We start from the raw sequence: 13161 nt of genomic DNA, 5'->3' as shown, positions 1-13161 counted from the left end.
ATATTGAAAGCAGTACCGTATACCCTGTGAAGATGTATTGCTTTAAATATTTCTTTATTTTTTATATTAAGCCCGCCCGGCCCACATAATCGTTAATTTATAAAAATCGTAAATAATGAGAACATGTTGAACAAATGTTTTCCTCCATGAAGAATGGGTGACTGAATATGTGCTATACGATTATCTGTATTTAAATCGGCCTATGAACAATTGTCAACATATAAATAATTTATTTCATTTTAAAACTTCAATAATATTCAGAAGTCCGTAAAAAAACTCTGCTGGTTGGTCTTAGCATGTTAATATGATTACAATATCTTATCATTCAATAATAATGTAGTAAGTATTGTTCTTCCTGTTCGTTTTGTTCTTCTAAATATATGGAAATAACTTTATCACGTGTTCTGATTAGATAGGCAGTAGAACAGAGTTACGTCACATGAATTGTAATTAAAACAGTGTAGAGTATAAAGAATTAACAATACGTATTAAAACTATAATTTTAATAAATACCTATCACCTATTTTCCAAGAATACTTATATGGTTATTTGTGCAATTCTCAGTACTATATACGGATATTAATCCGGCGGAAGATACGTCACGCCACACAGAAGCCAAGTTTTCATTTTCAGATGCTGGGGTGAACACTCAGCCAATCACGACACGCGTTCAACGGTGTTGAATATGAAACTGTGTTACTGTATTCTTTCATTTTGTTTACAGGCTTTGTTTTAGAAACTTTACTTTTAAGTTGATTATTACTTTACATTGATTATTATTATTGTAACAATGGAGCGATTATGGATATCTACTGGCTCTATTTTCTTTGTTTTTCTGGTTATAAACAGGTAAGTGAATCTTGAATCAAATTAAATACGGACTAATATAATATTAGAACTAATTCAGTGAAGTATAACTAACTCTTAGACGTCAATTTTAGTAGGGACATGTGCAGCTGCCAAGGGTCATATCGTTTAACTCTTATGCTTTATTTCTAACTTCTTTTACACTATCATATGTTACCTGTGCTTTTTATATAAAGTGAGATATTCCCTAAATTCAGAGTGTCACTTCAATCAGACCTGAACCTCGGCCTCATAGTCCTGATATGTTGCTACTGATGTTTCATTATAAATGTTTAACAGTAAAAAGTAGACATAGGCCCAAAGGAGCAAGCACATAGGACATACAAATTATTGTTTTATCTCAGTTTAAGCCTACATGAATATTTGCATACAGTTATACTGTTCGTGTTAGGCCTACTAATTTTGCTTAGGACCCCTTATTTAGCTATGCTTCACTATGTAAGACCGGTAGTCTCGTAAAACAGGTAAATCCACGATAGGCCTAGTATTTTGTCATCAATGGATGAATCACTTCTCTGGATTCATATTCGTCCGATTATTGGTAACGAAGAATATATAAAAATGAAAGTGGGATTAGTCCGGCATAAACATCCAGTCATCACCGATACCGTGAAACTTTCCGTTGGTTTGTGTGAATTTAGGCTATTAATAGATGAAAGATGAATGCATATGCATATTGTAACAACGTATTACATGACCGTAATATTTTTCCTTTCACTTATAAGCCTATCTGCAACCTCTCATAATGGACACAATCGAAAAGCCCATTTGTTATTCTTAACTAGTGCCCTGGTATCGTAAGCATCCCTCGACGCATAGCCTATGCATAATCGACCACCCGAAAAGTAAGGGGGAAAATGCGATTGCTAAATAAAAAATAATAATTTACAGTTGACTGCAAAATAATTGAGAAACCCTAGTCTTCAGGACTCCGTGAAATGTGCGGACGTGAAAGTATCCGCTTACGTGAGGTGGTCGCCCTTTTACATGAGGTTTCGTCAATAGTGTACCAACTTGATTTGTGTTTTTGTGAAAGTGGATATGAGAATAAAGCTTGGTTCCCACTAGAACGCAACGCCAGGACGTAAGCCGCAACGCAAACGAATTGACCAATCCAAGCGATGGATTATTTCGAACCGTACCTTGTGATTGGTCAACTCGCTTGCGTTACGGCTTACGTCCTTGCGTTGCGTTCTAGTGAGAACCAAGTTTTAGAGATCAGATTGTTGGTGCATTTGAATCAAGAACATTTTATTTAATCCTGTTCTTTGCGATCATCATCATAACTAACTCGGACTATAGATTACGTAGATCCACAAATTGTGAAATGTTCACAGTTACTAAAAAATGTTATTTGATTAATCTGAGAACGCAATGTTGATTTTCCGAAATTAACGCCCTGTCCTAACTTGGAATACTTTTCATATAACTTATTATGTATTTATACTGTAGTATATGAATGTTGTTGGTTAGTATAGGCCTATATTGTTTTTAATCTGAAAGTAGTGTTCAATCACTCCAGACATCAGCCCCAAATGTATTAACTAAAACAGCAGACTATACTGTTAAGTTGAGAAATCTAAATGGAGACTTGGCAAAAATACACTGTCTTCATTATTTTGTGATTCAAGCCAAATATCGCATTAACTTTAATATAAGATCTTTATGTTTCCGTTTAAGTTTTAAACATGTGTTGAGGAACGCCACAGCATCAAACAGAAAGAGACGTATCTGATAGAATCATAGCTAGCGAAACACTTAACACCAAATAATTATAACTTTGAATAGAATAAAACAATCAGTGTTCTAAGTGTATTGATGATTAGTGTACTGTTTTAATCATATGCCTAGGCTTTTTTGCCAAAGTTAGAGGGCCAGTTGATTGGAAACACAATGGAAGGATATTCGATGATTATTATATCTGAATTCAGACTGAACTCGATTCGGTCCGGTGATGATAGAAACAGCAAGCAATGTTACGATTTTCTAATCGGGCGCTGCGGTTCACATACGTACGTTTTTGTACGGATTGCAAAACTAATGCATCACAAATAGAAGAATCTCTCCTTTAGGACACCCTATTCAGAGACACCCTTATAATTAATGGGACACTCTCTTTTAGGGGAATCAGGGGAACAAATTTCCTAATGCTTTGTTCATTAAACTATGTCTACACAATCAATATACTTTGACAAAAAAAATGTGATGTGCCCAAATATGGTAGTGATATATCCAAATATGATAGTGATATGATATCATCATGTTAATATATGGGCACGTCACATTTTTTTGTCACTTACAGTTTGATAGTGTGGACAGAGCTTAAGGTACGTATACCCATTAAATAGTTCTAATGTAAACATCCAGCATGATTGTTATCTTTAAAAATCCTGCATACATATCCTGGGATACTTTATGTTCACATGAATGTTATCAGTTTGTTACAGATGTTGGATTTAATTCAAAACCACGCACTTGATAATACAATAAAGAATATGTTGCTGAATAGTAGATTGTAGATAATAGTTTTCGTAGAAATAATTTGTTTGTCTCAATATGTCTTTTAGCGCGTTGTATCAGAAATTATAAACTTTCTTCGTGTACTCAAACAAGAAATATTAGGAACAAATTTCATTATAAAATGTAAATAACCCTCCTAAATAAAGAATAGGAAGAACGGGAATAAACATAAAACATTGACAATATCATTTATATAGCGCCTTTTTGAAAGATCAAAGCGCTTTGGCGATCATCAAAATTGTTTAAAAAAAGATGTGTTTTTAAAATATGTAACGAATGATAAATTCCAATACAAATTCATTAGTATATAATGAATAAATAAAGCTTAGAAAATCTTGAGTAAAATGTTGAAACAAATACGGTCTTCGTGATTCCATACAAATTAATTATAAAATGGTAATTATATGTAAAATACATTTGGAAATGTTTAACAGTGGTATTTTCTGGGCTTCTCTAAACTACTATACGTCTTTCAATAATTTAATATATGAGTTAATATATATAATATATGAGTTCGAATTATTTTGAATGGTTGTAAAGCCAGAACAATTCACATCTTGGCGTTAGTCCAAAATAAGGTCAAATTGATAAAGAATATGCAACTATTATACAATATTACAGCTTGGATTTATTAAATACAGGAAATGATATTGTGTATAGGAATAAAAATCTAAATTTTGTAATGATTTTACATCAACATTTTATGAATTCTTAGCATTTTTAAGATATTATAAGGGTACTGCATTGGTGAAACATCAACCCATTTTTTATTTCTCCTTGATTAGACCAACTATATGTCTATAGATTTTGCTTTGCTTTGTTTCCAGCCGGTCATTAAAACGTTAAGTAAGTTAATTTTCTTTTACTGACACATCACCGCCGGATTGTGTAGAGCTCTTATACTTACAACATCAAGAAACTTCCGTGTTGGGAAGCAATCGATTTGTGTTGTAGAACCTATCGGATTAGGCAGTGAAAAAAAAGAAATCTTTCCCCAGTCAAACTAAAACGTGTTGCTGCCTCTAGCAACAATAATATCAAATTAACCCTCAGGAAAAGCATCACGAGATGTGAGTCATGCATGATTTTGGCGGGAGACCCGGCTACATGTCAGTCAGAGTTTGTTGTCTGCTTGAGTTTCCCCAAGGGTCACAACAAACAAGCGTACATGAGTCACATTCAGACATCCTTCAATTGATTATTTTTACGTCATCAATTCAATCTTTCTAAATCAAACTTCGCAAACTTTTTAAATTTGTTTGTAAACGTGTGAAAAATGACATCATGGCATATCTGTCATTATAATTATGACCATAGAAGCAAATTTATTCTATTAAGTGGATTGTTTAATTAGGCGATAAAATGTTCAGATCTGTTCACAGTGCATGCATTATTTCATGAACTTTTTCTTTGTGCGTGCGTGTACAAAGCACTTAAAAACAATCGTAGGCGCTAATACAACCATTATTATCATTATTCTACATGCACTGTGAACAGATCTGAACATTTTTTTTTAATTTTATTTCATCATCACCCTACAGTGATCAAACGTCACCATTAACAGGGTTGAAAGTCGTAAAATATAACATATTATATACAAGCAAAAATCAACAGATAACAAGACAACATTTAAATATTACTGACATTAGACAAAACCTTGTGACGGAAACAAGCAAGGGAATCAAAAAAAATATCAACAGATCCATCAATTTTACATAGTGAGTGGTATAACTTAGGCAAACGATTAACAAAACCATTTTTAGTAATATTTACCCTCCCTCTTGATATAGAAAATAAAGCAGGATTACGCAATTGATATTGTGGAACAGAAATAGGAAAGTACACTTCAAAATTACCATGAAAAATTGAATTCACAGCCTTAAAAAGAAAAATTAAATCAAATAACTTACGCCTATCCTCAAATAACTTACGCCTAACCTATTTTATAGTTATAATATTATATTTTATAATAGTATATTATACTTGATGCTGCATAGGAACCAACCATTTTCACCGCTCTGTTCTCCAGCACTTCAAAGCTCCTAAATGAGAGTTTGACAACATAAATGTGATTATCCTATTAAAAAAGAAATAGATTAAATGTTAACCAAAATGATTTTTGCTTAAGAGGTCGCTTATTTAATTTTAGCACGTGTCGTCAGAGCCTTCCAAAAACGAGTAGAAAAGATGAATGAACAAATGAATGGTGCTCTCAGAAGAGTAGGACCGGGTTGGGAGGAGTAATCCTACAACCACCCCTCCCCAAGCTTGGCGAATCTGATTTCTGTGAATATCTAAATCATACTTGTTTTGGATAAAGAGTTAGAAAGAAATCGAAAGTCTACCAATACCAGACAATAAATTGCAGTTTGTAGACCACAACTCCTAGACATGTATTAGTCATCTCAAACAATTTGGCCTAAAGTTACACAAAATAATAATTATTTATCCTGTAGAAAATATAAATTATGATATGGTGATTTAGCAAAATTAATGGTAATTATTTTGAGCGATAAGATACCTTCTGATAAAATTAGGACCGAAAAATGGAAGTAATACATCAGTTTGTTACAAATAATATGCAATTTAAATTATTAATTTTATTTAATTTCAGTGTATCTGCGTTTATTCTTCCACGAAGTAATAAATTTCGATGTAGTTTATGCGAAGAAAAAGATATGCTAAGGTGTGTTGATCTGAAGTGCCCACCTGGATCAACACCTGTATTGGACACATGTGGAAGATGTAAAATATGTGGAAAGGTATGCATATTATACGTATTTTATTAGTGTTAGTTAAGGTTATTAAAGCCATTAAATAAATTAATAATGTTTTGACTTTTAAACTTAAAATAAACAGTTATATTCATGAAAAAACCTAGTTTTGGCTTTAAATTACTGTTTTTTTCAGGTAAATCAATTTTTGTTTAGATCCAATTTTTAAATAGTCAAAGTGAAAAACTATTATGTGACATTAAAATGACATATTCAGCAAAAACGTTAAACAATGTTTTTTCAGTGGGACAATATAATTATTTTTAGGAATAATAATGATAAACAGATGATTAAAAGAGATGCTTGATAATGGTAATTATGGTATAATTACGCAACTATTAGTTGAAATATTTATTTACGTTTTCTTTAAATTGGTTTAGACAGAAAATGAGGAGTGTGGGGGAGTTTGTGGAATGTTTGGATTCTGTTCCGACGGTCTCGAATGTCACACGGGTCCGGTAGAAAATCAAAAGAAGAAGTTTGATGTCCGAATTGTCGCAGAACACTTCTCAAATGCAGGAAGATGCATGAAACCATCAGGTATAATAATATATAATTATATTCATAATGTTCGTTCTTTATTATAGAATTTATTGCACAATGCTTACAAGCGCATCACATTATTACCCCGGTCAAACACGTATGGAAACATACTTCCATAATGCAGCTAACCAGTACAAAGTTGTGTCTTGGGTACGAATTTATATACCTGAGTGAAGAGACGACGCAACGAAAGTAATGTATCTTGCCTAAGGATACTGTACAAGCAATGCGACGAGAGTTGGATTCGGACTCACGAGCTCACGATCAGTATGGCGGTACTATAGGCCTAGATATCAAAATTGGTTTGAAACCAGTTTTATCTAATGATCAATGAGATGATAGCCTATGGCATGCGTTACTAATATTGGTCTAGGAAACCGTTCGTCTATTACTGCAGTTGTCTAGACATACAATAGAGATTAGATCAACCTGAAATTCGCTTGACAATTTGAAAAAACAAATAGATAAGATTATTATTATTATTTTTTCAACAAAATTTTACGAGGGTGGTCCATTCAGCTGAAGCTTATCATCATTAGGGACCCTCACACAAATACAAAATGACGACATATAGGCCTAAACATGTAACAATAAAATTAAAGTAAATATAATTTATAAAGATAAACAAAATAAAATAAATCACAACAAAATTAGTATAATAAAATATTAGATGAGTTAAATTAAATTAAATTGGCCATCTCAGGAAAAAAGATAGGAAAAAGGAAGCAGCTAAATACGAAAGATTATAAACTGTTTGTAAGATCTACAATGCAACTTCAATCACAGTTGTTGTGTATAATTAACAAAAGTGGGCCGAAGTAATTACGTTGGAAATACTCTATAGTAAGTCATATATATCTATAGTAAGTAGTCATTTTCAAAATAATGTATACGCACACGATTATCTGACTAAATCAGGGTGCAGTGTCATAGCTGCTATAAATAAGTGGGTCTATTACTGATTCTTCTATCATATCAGGTTGACTCAAAACTTTCCACGTTATTTTACATCAATCCCAATGAAGTCAATTTGATATTTCGTCTTCATCGTTACCTTAATATTATTATCACAATACCATCATTGGCGATTTGTTTAACCATTATATCTAACATTATCACATTATTTCCATTTTTGTCAGATATTCCTAAAACGCAACCAAAGAAATCAAAATCAACCAAACCGGATATTGTTTACTTTTCATCCAATAATGACGGAGGAGAAGATAAGCTCATCTCTGAATGGATTTCGTCAGACGGTACGGAAATGTCATCTTCGTCAACGGTATCGGATAAAGAATACATCTCCGTAAGTGGAAACGATGATTCGTTTATGAACGAAGACTACGGTTCAGGCAGCTTACAGCCATCCGACGCGTCTTCTTCCAGCGATCGGGTTCTGTGGAGTGAAGGCGGAACAATAGACGTACTGTCATCCGATGACTCTCTTTGGAGTGATGGTTCATCATACACTTCGAAGTTCTCTTCTTCGACGGGGGAACTCGTAGATGCATCTGGCGACTCTTCTGACAGTTCTGCGCATGAGGAATCATGGTATATGGGGACTGTCGTTGTAAAGAAATAAAATAAAACTGTTATGATATGGAACTTCAATTAATACACTCTATCTGGCAAACTCCTGCGAATTTTGTTGACATATTTACAATAACTACAAAAAATGTGTAAATGTATTATTGATAAACCTGTACAGTAATATTAAAAATGTTACCTTTATTAGATGTGTTCACTAATTTATTAAAATAAGTGGTTCTTGAGGTATGGCAGCACCTGCATATAATGTAAATTATCGATAACCTTGATTTTAATGCCATTTTAACATAATAGTTATTCACTTTGAGCAAAAAATTGGATCAAAAATAAACTAATTTACTTGAAAAAACTGTAACTTAAAGCTGAAAATAGTTTGGTTTTTTGTTAAATGTAATCTTTTGTTTTGTCTTTTAATATATGAAAATTATATTTCGTTTTTTTTTCTACGGAAATGATTAGATTAATTAATACAGCAGAATAACCTATTCAACATCAGATTTTATTTATCTTTACTTTTCATGTTTTTGGGGGACAATACATCTTTAACACTTTGACTGCCAGAGGTTTTTCCAGTTAGAAACTGCCATCGCCAGCGTTTTTAGCCCAATTCGATGTTTTTATTAAAGCTGATTGAAACCATGTATGTGATCTGATTTATATGTAATTTAGACTAAAATAATTATAAAGAATTTAGCTTTACAATGGTACCAAGAACGATTTTTAAATCGCAATATTTAAATCGTAATAGTAAAATGAAAGTAACCCACTTTTTGAGTTTTTCGTAGTTTCGCGCAAGAAAGTCGAGATATTCGCGATTTTGTGCAAGACATCACAATACGAAAATATCGCCCGGTGAGATCAACAAACAACAAAAAAGTTACTTACACGGCACCGATAGGCCTATAAAAACAAGTTATCACTATTGAAAAATGTATTACATTTTATAAATCATAAATCTTACATCAATGTTTCGCCAAAATCCACATAGTAAATACACCAGGCCTAGTTAACCAGGCCTAAAGTTGGTCCGGAACCGTTTTACGACTAGGCCTAGGCTAGCCTAGTACTACTAGCCTAGATAGTAAACTGATGATAATATCCATACCATTTCAAAACAAGTTTGTTGCGTGAAACTCGGTCACTTTCAGTAAAACACCAAAACAATTAGGGTATACATACAATAATAAAATTAAAGACAATTCATATTGAAAATGACTCCATTATTTTTTATTCAGATAACAAAAAAACATGTCAATCCACAAAAACCTTTGTAATGCTTCGGCGGCATAGCTAGCGCGCGACCGATACACAATGCGCCAAGCCATCCCTCTACGCGCTACTGTGATGCGCGGTGTTTGTTATTTCGACAGGTACCATTTTGACAGTCGTTCGTAACCAGATTAGTTACTTTCAAATTGTAAAAGATTGGCGGTCCAGACCGAATATAGTGTTCATATACCAATAATTAACCTATCTACCGGATTTCTTAAAAAAACGCGAAAAACGAAGATCTTCGTGTTTGGCAGTCAAGCGTTGTGTTTCCAAAAACGAAGATCCTCGTGTTTGGCAGTCAAAGTGTTAAGTGAGTTCACGTAGGGTCTATTCTAGTATTAAGACCGTCTACATATTTGTTTTTTTGAATGAAAATTATATATTTACCTATTTTATCGTCGTTCGTTATCGTCCTACAGTATGCATTGTTAGGCTCATTTGCATTTAAAACACCACTGCATTTCATAAAAGAAAGTTTTTTTTTAAATAGTATGGGAGGATATTTAACGATTGTAAGATATTTAGTACGTATTCCCAAAAAAGAATTATCGGAAAAATATATGTTCTATTTGATTCAACCCTTGTGCCCTGGATAGAAGATGATTAATAGAGCTTTGTTCGCATAGCCAAATGTCAATTGAATTAAAGTGTCTCTTAGGCCCATGTATCCTAAAGAATCAGATCTTACACGCTGCGGCGAATAGACGGCCATGGAGTAGTGTCAAGAACTTGGCAGTGGGCCTAGGCTTGACGAAACTTAGTCAATATTTATTAATTCACGGGTGTCAGTATTTCTACCGTTTTTTTTATAATTCTGTCCGAAAATGTTTTTTCTTCAACAAATATAATAAAAACCTTGAAAATTCCCGGTCGGATAGCCTTTTTTATGAGATACCGGTATTTAATTAAATATATGGCAATAAAAAATAAATACATTTTAAAAAATAGAAAAAAGTATTGGATTGCCATTGTAATTTTTTTGATAACCACGTACACGTTTTAATGTCACATAATAGTTACTTTTGACCAAAAATTGGATAGGAAAAAAAATGATTTACTGTACCTGTAATGGTAATAATTATATTTTTGTAAATGTTGTTGTTAACCATACCTTGATGTTAAGGTGAATGTTGATAGGCTAAATTTGAATTGGACTATTGTAAATGTATATTTGATTTGATCCATTCAATATACATCTTACCTATGAAGGATTAAAGAATAGTTACTTCAATCATTTACATAATTTATCATTTTAAACATAATACATTGATGAAGAAAATACACGAAAAAACATATATATATATACATGTTTAAAGATATATTGTCCCCCTATAAAATTGTTTTTTTTTAATATTGTTATGCCATTTTAATGTCACATAATAGTTATTCACTTTGACCAAAAGTCGGATCGAAAAAAAGTTGTATGTAGCCGAAAAACTAAAATTGTATGCAATGTATATATATTTTTTCTTTTTCTTTTATTTTATTTTATTCAATCGAAACCAACAGCGACTATTACCGCCACTAACAGGTTTGATACAAACAAAGCCAGGACTGTTTAAAGCACCTTGATTGGTCCTAACATTGATCAAGGGCTTCTCTCGTCCAGTGCCCACCTTGATCAGAGGGAAGGCATAAGCCAATACGTCTTTTTCAATGGGTTTTTGGTTGAATTCAAGCGTTTTTATTTTGTCATTTTATAAGTGATTTTTTCTACGGAAGTGAAATTTGTTAAAACTACAAAATGGCATATTCAAATTCTGATTTCATTAATCTTTATGTTTTTGGGGGACAGCACATCTTTAAGTATAGACTCATGGCATAATGAGATGCATTGCATCAAATTGGCGGGAAAATCAACCTAAGCCGACCAGCCAAGAGTAAGTTTTTCAAGATTTTATAAAATTATATTGTTTAAATTATCATACATTTTACAATAACACCAATTTGGTGAAACAGTAAATTTTATGGATATTTCTAAAGGTTGTTTTATGTTTAATTGCAATCCTTGTCTCTGGATTCCTGTGTGCAGCTATTGCCGCCCTCAATCTAAATATTATTCTTTATCCCGTTCTTCATACGTCATAATTGCTGTCTGTCTGTGTCGTAGTTCGAACAGAGGTACCTACTTTATAACACGTATGGGTGTATCCTTGCAACTTGATTGATTAATTACGTATAACGTGTCGTTCGTTATTATTTTCGTCTTATTTAGTCTTTTGTAAGGAAAACATCCCAGGCCAGTTGGTGGAAAAAGAGCCACGGGGAAAAAAATCCCATAGCGCCGCCTATATAATTTGCTTGGTATTTTTCAAAACAATAACATTCAAAATGGCACTCGATATCCAAACAAACTAAGAAATCGTATAGGATAAGAAATTCATCAAAATTGATTCTCTATGAAAAATTGAGGGCACCTTTCTTCAGGAAAAATGTAGGCCTTTAACCGGACGAACACTTTTTACAATAGTCTAAAATCAAACTTTAGATATTTGTTTAAATTTAAATATCGCCCTCATTAATTTTAATTAAAATTAAAAAGTGTATACCATGGAGTAAAGTACAATGTATGGTGATAAGTATTTGTACGATCACATAAAACAAGAATGAAGTTTAGATATTTATTGTTGCTTTTTTTCTTTTCATATTCTTGATATTCGTGTTTCTGTTTTTTTTTAACTAATCAGAATGTACAAACAGAATTCTCAGACAACCGGAAGTTACAGAAGTCAATGAAAATCATTCTCAAACATAGTACGGTAAGGTATGTTTGCCTGAAAAAGTTGCATGTGGCTGACGAACTTAACAACGCTTTGGAACGAAAGGTTGACAACGGTAAGCGTTTTCTATTTTAGTGCCGATGCTATTTCCCTGTATATGACGAGAAATCGCATTTATTGAATGCGTTTGTCGTAAAATGATATTGATGGTAAAAAATGATCAATTCAAACATTTCATCTTGCCAAACTGTTGCGTAGGCCTATTTATAGAATGGTTCCTTCGTTTAAAACAATGAGTACTATTTCTTCAGAAGTAACACAATGTCATACGGACTCGCAGTTCAATTTATTAATGTCATTTTAGGGTTCTTCAATACGAATTTAAGAATATATACGTATTTCCATTCCATTTTTGTATGACAGTTCAGTATCTTAAGGTATATTCAAACTTGATTAGGAGAACTCGGTATACTTTGATTATAATTCTCTAAAGTGAACCTTACCCTAATGGGCATAAGAGTACGTTTAACAGGTGGTTTTAACTAATTAACATAATGTTTTGAAGTGTAGGAATACTTTAACAGGTGGTTTAGAATAAATCACCCCAAAATTACATACTTTCATGTTAATATAACCATAAATAAATTATATAACCACATAAATAACATTCCTTACTGAAAGAAACGTCGATCATAAAAGTTCCAAACGATATCACATTGACGTACTTAACATACTTGTTACATCCTACAATTATATAAATATAATCCATGACGTCATAACCAATTCAGTACATCGTTTTGTGTTCTATTTATACAAATGACATCATTGGCTTCCTCCAATGTTGAATTGTTTCTTTCTATTTAAAAAATAGGACAATAATCAATTCATATGATTATTTTGATAAAAGAAATAAAACA

At 32.5% G+C, this 13161-nt stretch overlaps 1 protein-coding gene across 1 annotated transcript; it reads left to right on the top strand.

Moving 5' to 3' along the window:
- Window positions 1-664: 664 nt before the first annotated feature.
- LOC144847937 (uncharacterized) lies at window positions 665-8293 on the top strand. Its single transcript, XM_078704533.1, has 4 exons — window positions 665-849; window positions 6002-6149; window positions 6542-6701; window positions 7844-8293. Exons 1-4 carry the CDS (start codon window positions 791-793, stop codon window positions 8284-8286), a joined length of 810 nt encoding a protein of 269 aa, XP_078560659.1. The 5' UTR covers window positions 665-790; the 3' UTR covers window positions 8287-8293.
- The last annotated feature ends 4868 nt before the right edge of the window (window positions 8294-13161 follow it).

Source organism: Antedon bifida, chromosome 7, assembly GCF_963402885.1.
Source record: "Antedon bifida chromosome 7, ecAntBifi1.1, whole genome shotgun sequence".
Taxonomy (NCBI): Eukaryota; Metazoa; Echinodermata; class Crinoidea; order Comatulida; family Antedonidae; genus Antedon; species Antedon bifida.
Note: the sequence above shows the minus strand (reverse complement) of the source record. Positions and strands in the feature narration are given on the sequence as shown.

What these genes read in the sequence shown, in the direction of transcription:
- LOC144847937 (XM_078704533.1), top strand. Translation starts at nt 791, where the DNA reads ATGGAGCGATTATGGATATCTACTGGCTCTATTTTCTTTGTTTTTCTG. An exon ending in GTTTTTCTGGTTATAAACAG is followed by an intron (nt 850 to 6,001) that starts GTAAGTGAATCT and finishes ATTTAATTTCAG; the next exon opens with TGTATCTGCGTTTATTCTTC. An exon ending in GATGTAAAATATGTGGAAAG is followed by an intron (nt 6,150 to 6,541) that starts GTATGCATATTA and finishes AAATTGGTTTAG; the next exon opens with ACAGAAAATGAGGAGTGTGG.